Genomic DNA, 12,331 nt, shown 5'->3' with positions numbered 1-12,331 from the left:
TTTATAGATTCCTTATATGGTAAGGGATCTGTCAGTTTATAATTATAGATCTTTCCACATCTCTACACCATTGAAAATGGGGGTACAGAGACATTTTAGAAGGCGTACAAATGGTCACAATTCAACTTGACTGGATTTGGCCTATGGGAATTCTAAGACTTCCCAAACAAACAAAAAATTGTTTGAATTATGAAACCAAACTTAACGTTGCAACTTTTACCATTAAATGTAGGTAATTTCAACACTCAAAATTGATCTCACATAAACCGTCATCAGAATGTGTGTATTGCCATGTCAATTAACTGCTGCATCTAAAAATAACTTTGAATTTCCAAAAAGCCAGTACAAAAGGGAAGGCTTGGTGAACTGGAAAGGTGTCAGGCAGATTACAAACAAATACCTTTCTTAAAATTGATCTTGACCTGAATAACCCACAAAGAACTTCTGATGTGGTTCCAGATCCACAGAATAAAATAGAAAACAATTTTCCTGGTGCAAGTGTTCCAAAATTGTCCTATACTGGATTAGAGGATGCTCTGATTACAGATATGTTTCATGATCATGGATGGGGTCTGAAAAGGAGACAGGGTAATGGCTTTCTGAGGTTGGAAAACATGAGATTGGCCAGGCAAATGTGTTAGTCTTAAGACAAATGTATACTCTTGAAGTACTTTTTGTTGGATGTAGTCATTCTGCAGATGGCATTCAATCCAAGATCCAGTCACCAAATTATGACCAGCTGAAAAAGTAGCCTAAGAATTCACAAAAGTGGAATAAAAATAACGTGACAAACAATAGCTAGAAGTTAGTCCTTATAACTCATAATTTCACTTCAGGACATCATGCAATTTTGACAGATAATAGGGAATTCTTTCATTTCATCCCTTAGCCCTCAAATATTTAATTATCGCCACATGAAATAAACTGTGTTTTGATTGAAGGGAATCCAACTTCTGAATCTGTCAAAGATGCTGGGGATTAGGGGGCAAGACTAAAATTTTCTTTAGGAATGAGTTTTGTTTTGTTTTGTTTTGGTGTTTCCAGATTTGCAGTCAGTATATTGTCTGTCTCCCACCCTTCCTCTAATCCCCAGCCCTTCTCACTCTGACAGCTGAGCCTCTTTAACTCCTGCCCTTGGACAAAGCTGAGCGTTGGCTCTGGGAACAAATTCTGCTCTGAGGTGCGGAGACTGATTGTAAGGAGCTCCAGACCAGAAGTTTACCAATTTAGTATTAAACTGTTGGTTCTATCTTACAGTCTCATGCAGTTCCCCAGATACTAAATTCCCCCGTCTTAAACTCAATTTCCCAAGTGGCTGAATATCTATGTTGCTGAATTTTTACACTATTGGAATGACCTGTACTAGTCTCAGTATAAGCTAATTCCTCTTTTGCTCTATTTAGATGTGCATCTTGGGTCTTGGAATCTGTTGGACGTTAACACACAGGTATTTGTTTCTATCTAATGCTCTCGAACTTAAATATTTTCTTTAAGATTAAGGCACTAAATGTCACACAATTTGTGTGGGGACTAACACTTCCAACTGCTGACTTCACTGTAGGAATTTGCTCAGCACTACTCTGGCCGTTTCAAAGATCTTCCGGTGGGTCATTCAGTTTCTTGTCAGAAGAGCTCTCCAGCCTCCTGTCTGAGGGACCCTCTGCCTGACTGTGGAATGCTAGGAGATCTAGGGAAAAGTTCAGGGCTCCTCCCTTCACATGCCAACTTTACCTTCATCTTTCTGTTTTCAGCCTCTAGATTAATTTAGTCTTTGCTATACTTGTGTTTCTGAGTCCAGACTTTCTGCAGCTCCATTTTAAAAGATATTGTATGTGATGATATAGGTTCCCGACTGTATGGGCTGGGGTGAGGAACTCAGGGGTCTACCAATTTTGCACATAGCCTTCTAGTCAATTGTTTTCTGACATGTGTCTCAGCCTTCTCTTTTTCAGCATAGCATCTGAACAGCAAGTATGCCTCACTCACAGCTGGTATTTCTCTTCTCTCGGCACTTTCAGTTGTACCTTATTTTGCCTGCTAAGTCAAACTTCATAGAATGAATTCAAATGAATTCAGATTTCTTGTCTGTTATGAGTTATTTCTTATTCTGTTTTTTCTTTGCGGTGGGGGGTGGGGAGTAAGTGAGTAGCTTTATGTCTTTAAAGTATTTTTCTTGGGGTTTCAAGTGGAAGAGAAGATAAATGCTTGTGGTCAATCTGCCTCATTTAGTCTGTACTTCATGCATGATTTTTTAGACCTTATCTTTATGCCAATTTTCTCAAAGTGTGTTTAGTGGGGTGTTAATAGTTGTGATAAAAAAAAAAAAGGAAAAGTCATTCTGTGGTCAAAAATGCTGGGGAAAAACTGGGTCACACTAAGCTAACCAGCTTCTTTAGTGTAAGAGCTTTTGGGAATATTTAATATACTAATATTATTATCTGAGAACCCATAAGGTTCAGGTGTATTCAGCATTTCTCAAACCACAAAACCTGTTTTCACCAAATTAGAACATTAAATCTTAATGTAGGAAATGGTAATCAAAATAGTTCACACTCTGGCTTAGCTTGGTTCTTAAAGGCTAGTAATAAACTCCCTGACATGGGGGTTTATTGCAAAGAACATGAAGGAGTTTATGAGTCGGCATCTCTTTTTTAGCCACACTGACATTCTAGGTTTCAGTATTGAAAAGGCTGGGTAGTATAGCTGCCTTATGGGGTCATAATAGTAGTTCAACATAAGTTACTTTCACTGTTTGTTGACCCTCCATTTAATTATCCTTCTTAAGAGAGAGACCCTGATTTAATTGGTGTTATCACCATTCAATATAGGGTACTCCCTTTGAAACAGGATTTTGTACCAAGTCATCTCAGAAAAGGCTGGGCTCCCTCATGACCAATGAATTCATTCTCACTGGGCACTGATCTCTAATCTAATCAGCTAGTAGCAGAGGGTAGAATTCACTTACAGATGATTGAATGAGCACTAATCATTTTACACAGAAAGAACTGTTTGAAACTATGTTTCTTAAAAAGGAGTGTAGGAATCTGTGACTCATCTTCAGCACAGGGTCATTGAAAGATTTTTAAATGACAACACCGAATGTGAAGTAAGGAGCATTCTCCTGGTGGGAGGTAAGAAGTATGGATTCAAGTAGTTGACACTGGAGGCTCTGAGATAAAAACATTGCAAAAGCTGAGGGCAAAGAAATGATAGGGAAGGAGAGACCCTCCTCCCCACCTTGTTCATTTGTCACCCCACACACTATTTACCTGAATCCTCAACCTGCTCCTCAGGGGCCTTTCTCCAACTGTCCTTCTTTGTCCTGTATTTTTATTCTATCTCTTGCTATTGATTCTTTCCCCTCTGTTTAAAAACATGCCAAAGTCTTTCCTCCTTTAAATCCAATACTTTTACCCTTTTCTTATTTTTATTTGTTGAAAGCTGTTATCAGTCCCCTTTCTCACTTCCTATACCTCTTCAACTATTGTAGTCTAATTCTTGCCCCAACGTTTTACCAAAACCACTCTTAAGATGACCAGAAAGGACTCCCCTGCTTCATGCCAAAAACATTATTTTGGAATCCTCACCTTAATAGATCTATTATTACATTTGACAATACTGACCCTGTCTCCATCTCTCCTTTTCACAAATGGTTACTCTGTGGCTTTCCATGGCATCACCTTCTACTAGAGTTTTCCTGCTATTAGTTTATGCTCTAAGTTCAAATGCTCCTATTTCTCCAGACTTTGCTTAAATATTGGTGTTTCCAGGAGTTTCTTTCTCAGCCACTCTACTCACTTTCTCTGGATGACCTATTTTCTTTTCTTTTCTTTTTTGGAAGTTAAAAACATAACCGGCATGACCTCGCACATACAGTGGGCACAGGGCAAAGACTTATTTAATTCGCTCAGTGGGAACAGCAGGAGGCAAAGCCGGCTCAGAGGAGGATTCAGGGCTAAGTGCCTACAGCCCTTGAGAGATCGCACAGTGGATTAAGATGGGAAAGAAGAGGTGGGTTGTCGATGATGTGCAGGAAATGCAGCCGTCACCACCTGCCATCTTCTCTACCACACAGAATACACTTGCACCTCTACCAAAACTCTGCAGTTCACGCAGGATGTCAATAAGTCTGGGCTCTGTGGATGATCTATTTTCATGGTTTCAACTATGACCTATTTTCTGATGACTCCCTGTGCCATCTCTCATCCCTGCCGGTCCCTCCAGTGTCATATTTGTATATCCAACTGCCCACTGGAGATCTCCACCTGGATGTACTACAGGCAACTCAAATACAACATGTTCAAAATTGAACTCATCATCTTTTCCTAAGACGGTGCCTTTTCAGTCATTCTTTGTCTCAATTGCCAGTTTCTCTCCCTAATCCATCACTCAAGTTAGGAGTCATCTTTGATTCCTCCCACTTCCGCATGCCACAAATAAGATCTATAGATATCATTTTTTAAAACCAAGCTTGCTTTTGTCCACTTCTCTCTTATACTTGCTGTCTCCGTCCTGGTTTGGGTGGAACTTTACAATCTCTCACCTGACTTCTGGAAAAAAAAATCTCCCAACTTCTCTAACTTGTTCTTCTTCAAATCTTCCTTGCTCACTGTTATTAGTCTTACCTGTGAAACAAAACCATGACCATCTCACTCCTCTCCTGAAAACCTTTCAGTGGGTCTCCATCACCTACAGAATCATCCAGTTCTTTTTTTTTCTTTTTTTTTTATACTTTAGGTTTTAGGGTACATGTGCACAATGTGCAGGTTTGTTACATATGTATCCATGTGCCATGTTGATTTCCTGCACCCATTAACTCGTCATTTAGCATTAGGTATATCTCCTAACGCTGTCCCTCCCCCCTCCCCCCACCCCACAACAGTCCCCGGAATGTGATGTTCCCCTTCCTGTGTCCATGATCATCCAGTTCGTACCATGATCTTGCCCTCACCTACTTTTTTCAAATATTCTTTTGTTATTTATGTTCTACTATATACAGGATTGCCTGTGATTATGAGAACATCAGGTATTTCAGGGCTACTTTGGTTCACATTATCCTATGGGGTTGCAATGGCCTTCCTTCTACCATTATCCTATTACCTTGATTAAGTCCTGCTCATCCTTCAACAATTAACTTGGATGGTAATTCAAGGAAAAACACTTAATCCTCAGATTGAGTGCCTCTTCTTGGTATTTCACAATATCTTATTCATATATCTGATGTGCTACCAAAGGTAATGTTTCATAATATGGGTTTTTAGGCCTGACCCTGATTGCAATGTCCTGAGGGCATAGAGTATGTAGTATTTATTTTTATATTACTACTGTTTAGTTCAAGAATTGGACCCACAAAATAAATGTTGAATGATTTAGTAAAAGAATAAACAAGGTCAAGGCAGTGGAATGTAGTGTAGGAGAAAGACATGGAAAACATACAGCATGTAAACAGGATTTGGTAACTGGCTGGTTAAGGGTTGTGAAGGGGCTGGAGAAAGATAAGCAAAAGTCGAAGATGGCTCTAGTTTATAAATGGTAGTGTGATAGAGTAAATTAGAGAATACTAGAGGGGAGGAAAGTTTAAAGGAAATATTAATTCTCCCTTTAAGGACATGCTGATTTTGAGATACCTATGGGAGTCCTATAAAATGCTCTTCTAATTCACTTTACAGCAGTAGTACAATGCTTGCATAGAGTAGATACTAAAAAATATCTATTGAATTAAATTTCCATACTAATTCATTAAAAATAGCCATGCTGAAAGTTAAATTCTGGGTTCTTCTATATCAGCTAACTATGTTAACCATATTTGTATCTTTTTTTTCCCTAAAAGTCATTATTTCCATTTTTTTTGTTTTGTTTTGTTTTTTTTTACCAGATGAATTTAAAGTTTCTTTCTTTCTAATTCTTAAATTGAGGTTAGATAGTAAACTTGTAAAGTTTAAAGGAGAAAGTAAAACACTTTGTTTCTAGGCCAGATAATCTTTTGCTTATTTACTTAAGATTAAATAATAAAGATTATAGGGTTAAGATTAATTAATAGTGGAAAACCATCTCTGACAAAGAACCAAAACTCCCTTCTTTTCTTCTTTCTATAGTACCACAATCAAAGGAAACTTGCTGGTATTGGTGGTAGTTTGATGCCAGATGGTTTTTGTTGACTGAGTCAAAAGCTGTAGCTACATTTGCCAAAAAAGGAAGATATTATATAAGGTCTGCATAATTGATTAGACTAATGAATAATAACATATCAATTGGTTGTGAATTTGTCCCTTCTGCAGCCAGGTTTGTGTTGATAACATTATTGTATTCTTTCCAGGTTTTAGCTTGTTCACAGTAGGTGTTTGCCACATAACTGAAGGCACCATCCAAAACCTCTCTTGGGCAAGAGCTACCTGGATCCTGTTTGTTGTCCTGTGTAAACACTGGGAAAACGTAATCCATTTCCACTCATAAAAAGAAACACCTGCTTTTCTAATCAGCAGGAACATGTTTGTCAAAATTGCTGCACACCAGTTGGGAAATTGTTTATAGATTCTTGGTGGCAACATATTCTCTTTTGGTGCCTTGACAGATGAAAGAAACACCTCAAGACCTTTAATCTCACCTATGGCAGTGAGAGCTCACTGAAGCAAGTTTGTTATGTCTATGATAGAATTCTAACCACAAACCAAAGAAAAAACATCAATATCTTACTGTAATGATTATACCAACCCTTCTCAGGTATCCTTGAATCTATTGTGGTAATAGTTTAGTTGAACATCAGAAGATAAAAGTCCCCCAAGCCAGAATTTTTACGGTTCTAACACAATTTTTTCAACTCTTGCTAGTATTTTATGGTAAGCTTTATTTGCCAGTCTCATAAGATGAGCACAGAGGGGAAAAAAAGGTAATCAACAGAATTTTTGCCCTTTAACTTTTTAGACACGAGAGCAGTCACCAACTTTTTTTCCAGCTTGCTGCATGCATTATCAAATGTCCTCTATAAAGAGTTTTAGATTTTTTTGGATTGTTTGTAATAAGCTAACATTGCCATTACATCACTGTTAAGATGTTAGGTGATGATTTAGAAAGATTATAAAATGTCAGTGCCAGCAGTAGAGACTTGCTGAGGTACAAGGGGTACAAATTGTTTAAGAGTTAAGCAATAATTATGCCTAAGTAATGAATGAATTTAGAGACTTTATGATGAAGAGAGTCAGTTGAGAAAGATGATCATATCAGCTGTATGTTGTGACTGGAACGGCAAATGCTCCCAGAAGCTTATTTTAGCTTAAACATTAAAACTTCAAAATAGATAACACTACTCTGAAATGAATTAAGAATTTGGCGGAGACCTACATGGCTTGCTATCAAGACAGGCTACATCAGAAATAGAGTTAAGAAAAAGTGAGTTATATGTGATAATTACACACCAAAAACTATAAAGTCAAATAAGCAAAATGATTTTACCTGAACATGCTTGAAGCATTGTTACTATGCAAGTTAATGATAATTTTAATCAGTAATAATTATAAGCCAATATTCTAGTGCTGATGGTTCAAAAAGCCTTTTTTGTGGTTTCTGAATACCATGGCTATTAATGTGAACTGGTTGATGCTGTGGTAGGAGATACATGTAACCATGTGGGAAGGGCACTTCTGTTTTTAATTGGAGCCATGTTGAAATTATTTGAGGACATTTTGCTTTTTAGACTTTCAGAGCACTAAAGCTAAAAAAAAGTGGACACCTTTCCGCAAAACTATGAATTGAAGACACCTTATGTAAAAATAAATAAATAAACAAACAAATACAAACTCTTTCTAAAAGAGGAACAAAACCAATCTGTATGTTGTCTTTCAAAAGCCCTGTTTTCTGTGGGTTTGGCAACCACTGGCTTGCTTTTTTAGCCAGCTGTGATCCTGGGCTGGCTCAGCTGCAAGATCTTTGCTTCTTTCTCTTCCAGGCTATAGCCCTTACATTTCTAAGTCTTGACTTTTGCAAATAGGATAAGTACTCTAAAGGTTGTATATTTTCTTGTGGAAGACATTAATAGACACACAGTATCCTACAGCTTAAAATCTGTTCTGCAACAGCATGATCCAGCTTCAAGCAGATAGGTCAAAATTTAAAATGTCATGTTCTGTACTGTGGCTGCAGGCTTTCACTTCTCTGAAATGCAGTTCCATTTGGTCATATTAAAGGATAATGTAAATCCACCCATAAATCATACAGAGCAACTACTGCAGTGTCAATAACATTTTTAGTATTGGTAAAACTCTTGGGACCAAGATGGATTTTTTTTTTTTCTTTGAGATGGAGTCTTGCTCTGTCACCCAGGCTGGAGTGCAGTGGTGGTGATCTCGGCTCATTGCAACCTCTACTTCCCAGGTTCAAGTGATTCTCCTGTCTCTGCCTCCCCAGTAGCTGGGATTACAGGCACACACCACCATACCTGGCTAATTTTTGTATTTTTAGTAGAGACGGGGTTTCACCATGCTGGCAGGCTGGTCTCAAACTCCTGACCTCAAGTGATCCACCCGCCTTGGCCTCCCAAAGTGCTGAGATTACAGGTGTGAGCTACCACACCCGGCCCACCAAGATGGATTCTGACAGTCAGCTAAGGGCTGAAAAACAGAATCAGAAGGAAACTTTAGTTGTCACCTCATGAGTCAACCCACTAATAAATGCATCCTGGTTTACAAAAGAAGGCAAGCAAGAAAGAGTGAATCAATATCTAATAGAAAGATAAAATGAGGCACTATTCATCTCTCAGTTTCAGCTGAATCTCCTGAAATCTAGAGCAAATAACAGAAGCCAAAAAAAAACCCATATTCCAAGAAATTTCTGGACAACCTATACAAGACTTGCAAAAGTATGGACAAAATCCAGTTTTCCATATCCTTGTCTCACCAAAAGAGTTGTGAGACAAAGAGGAAGGAAGGGATGCAATTTCTGTGTAAGCTTTCCAATGTTTTGGGGCCCTCTTCCCCATTAGGGTGTTGTTTTATTTTTGCCTTAAGCCAAGTGAGAGGAGGCTTCAACAGAGCTGAGCACATGTCTCTTGGGGTTTGGGAAGCATTAGAACTGGTATGATATACTGTGACTACAGATCAGCTTTAGGGTGGCAGAGAGAGTGAGAGAGAAAGCTTCACTGGGAACTAACTGTATTTCCAGCAACAACAGAGCAACAATGCCTTAATATTTCTGTATATCAAATGTATATATTTCTATAGTTCAAAGTATAGCAAGCCTAGTGCTATTTTGAATATTTTTCAAAAGGATGCCTGGAGGAGCAACGTGATCCTCAACAGAGTGATGGACATTTGGATACCAAGGAGCCAAAAAAGGAATCTAGTTGGAGGAGAGGTATTACTGCCATCAAGGAAGTTGGAGCCAGAAAGTTCCACTGGTGGGGAGGGGCTCTCCAAGGCAATTCACAAAAGCACTCATAAAAGAAAGAAGTAGCATGCTAGACTCAGAGAGCACATCACTGGGTTATGCTTGTACTAGTCAAATAAGACTCTTCTTGTCCTTAGCATCCCGTCTCTACTCTGACCAACACAGAAAAATGTAGAAGAATAAAAGTTGAGAAGGAAGATGGGGAAATGGCAAATAAGTGTCCTGCCTTCTCTCCCCTGACTTGGGCTTTTGAGACTGAGGGAAACCAAAGCTAGGGGATGGAAATGACTTATGTAGTTATGACTCAGAATGGGACAATTTTAGTATTGATGTGATACTCCTATGCCTGAAGGTGATTGGAGACCTTTTGTTATCTGAAAGTGGTGTTGAACTTATGGGTCCTGACCAAGATTTTTATTCAAGGGTTAGGGAGGAAGTAATCCACAGAGGTTTCAAAAGGACAGGAGGAAAAAGAATAAAATAGTTTTAAGCTATCACCTTATCAGCTTAGCCTATTTATAGGTTAAAATAAAATCATTTTCACTCTGGTGGGGGGGACCCTACTCAAAACAGGTCCTCCTGTTATGCATTGGACAAGGCAATGAAGGAAGGTCATTCATTAGTTTAGCACATTCAGTAGTCGTGCTTTGCAAGCTGCTGCTACTGAAAACCTTTGCCACCTTTTTTTGGATGCAATTTCTGATGGGAAGGCTTGAAGTCTATTAGAGAAAATAAGTGCTCTCCAGGTTCCCATATTCCTGCCTGCATTGACCAATTGTTCTAGTTTTGAAGTGTCTAAACAAACATAAATTTTTTAACATCTCATCTGGTAGAGCTAAAGTTGTGGTTACTACATGCCTTGGCTGAGTGATGATGAACATATCATTTAATCTACACCTGACATTGTTTTTTGTTTCATGCAAAATAAGACTGACAATACAATTAAAGATACAACAAACAATTTTAAAAAATCAAAAGCTATAAAACTCAGAGAGTCAACATAAATACCTCATGGAAATGACAGCCACACTTCCCCTGTAGAAACTCTTTGTAACGCCCCATTGTTATAGTGAATGTGTCAACTACTTCATAGCCATATTTTTTTGCAGTATCCAGAATAATCAGATTTTCTTTCCATAAGTTCTGTACTTCACTCTGATTGGAAAGCAGAAGAATAAAAATTTTTATTAACAGAGGATTGTTTTATGATTCAATAAGTTAGGTGGAAATTATGTAAATGTCTTTTTTTTTTTTTTTTTTGAGACTGTCGCCCAGGCTGGAGTGCATTGGCGCGATCTCAGCTCACTGCAAGCTCCGCCTCCCGGGTTCACGCCATTCTCCTGCCTCAGCCTCTCCGAGTAGCTGGGACTACAGGTGCCCGCCACCACGCCCGGCTAATTTTTTTGTATTTTTAGGAGAGACGGGGTTTCACCGTGGTCTCGATCTCCTGACCTCGTGATCCGCCCGCCTCGGCCTCCTAAAGTGCTGGGATTACAAGCGTGAGCCACCGCGCCCGGCCGTAAATGTCTTTTTTTACTGGGATTAGTCATAGTGTAAGATAAAGAACTTCACATGCATTTCTTAAAAAAAGATGTGTTCTAATTTTTTTTACGCAAAACATACATGTAATCATTTATGTATAAAACAGCGATATCTATAGTGACACAGTTTTGAACTTCTTCAGTAAAAAGTGGTTAAATTTATTGCCCACAAAGATTCATAAAATATCTAAAATTCTCAATTTAAAAATTAACATTACTGCCTAAAGCAATCTACAGATTTAATGCTATTCCTATCAAATTACAAATGTTATTTTTTACAGAATTAGAAAAAACTATTCTAAAATTCATATGGAACCAAAAAAGGCCCTAATAACCAAAACAAACCTAAATAAAAAGAATAAAGCCAACACATCACATTATGTGACTTCAAACTATATAAGGTCACAGTAACCAAAACAGCACGGTTTTGGTACAAAAACAGACACATAGACCAATGGAGGAGAATAGAGAACCCAGAAAAAAGCTGCATCTATAACCCACTTATTTCAACAAACTCAACAAAAATAAGCAATGGGAAAAGGACCCTCAATAAATAGTGCTGGGATAACTGGCTCTCTATATGCAAAATAATGAAACTGGATTCTTACCTCTTACCATATATAAAAATTAACTCAAGATGGATTAAAGACTTAAATGCAAGACCTTAAACTATAAAAATCCTAGGAGAAAACTAGGAAATACCATTTTGGACACTGGCCTTGGCAAAGAATTTATGATCAAGACCTCAAAAACAATTGTACTGAAACCAAAAATTGATAAGTGGAACCTAATTAAACTAAAGAGGTACGCACAGCAAAAGAAACTATCAACAAAGCAAACAGACAATCTACAGAATGGGAGAAAATGTTTGCAAACTATGGATCTCACAAAGTTCAAATATCTAGAATCCATAAGTAATTTAAATCAGCAAGTAGAAAACAAACAAACCCATTAAAAAGTGGTAGACACTTCTCAAAAGAAGACATATGATTTGAATATTTGTCCCCTCCAAATCTCATGTTGAAATGTGAACCCCAGTGTTGGAGGTGAGGCTTAGTGGGAGGTGTTTGGGTCATAGGGGTGGACCTTTCATGAATGGCTCTGTGCCCTCCCCACAGTAATGAGTTCACACAAGATCTAGTTGTTTAAAAGAGTCTGGCACCTCCCCCCTCTCTCTCCTTCTCCCTCTCTCATTATGTGACTCTCGTCACGTGACGCACTTGCTCTCCCTTAGCCTTCTGTCATGACTGTAAGCTTCCTGAAGCCTCACCAGAGCAGATCCTGGTGCCATGCTTCTTGTATAGTCTGCAGAACAGTGAGCCAAAATACCCCCTTTCTTTATAATTTACCCAGTCTCTGGTATTTCTTTATAGCAATGCAAAGCAGACTAATACAACATACAAGCACCCAAC

The 12,331-nt window shown here is 38.3% G+C and overlaps 1 protein-coding gene across 1 annotated transcript in view; it reads right to left on the bottom strand.

Moving 5' to 3' along the window:
- Window positions 1–12,331, bottom strand: part of CPED1 (cadherin like and PC-esterase domain containing 1) — a 315,288-nt gene that overhangs the window by 18,048 nt on the left and 284,909 nt on the right. The window contains exon 22 of the mRNA XM_003261250.4: window positions 10,387–10,533. Coding sequence (XP_003261298.2) covers window positions 10,387–10,533 — 147 coding nt within the window. The remainder of the gene's footprint in view (window positions 1–10,386; window positions 10,534–12,331) is intronic.

The sequence above is a fragment of the Nomascus leucogenys genome, chromosome 13, assembly GCF_006542625.1.
Source record: "Nomascus leucogenys isolate Asia chromosome 13, Asia_NLE_v1, whole genome shotgun sequence".
NCBI classification, from domain to species: domain Eukaryota; kingdom Metazoa; phylum Chordata; class Mammalia; order Primates; family Hylobatidae; genus Nomascus; species Nomascus leucogenys.
This window is presented reverse-complemented; position numbering and strand designations above follow the sequence as displayed.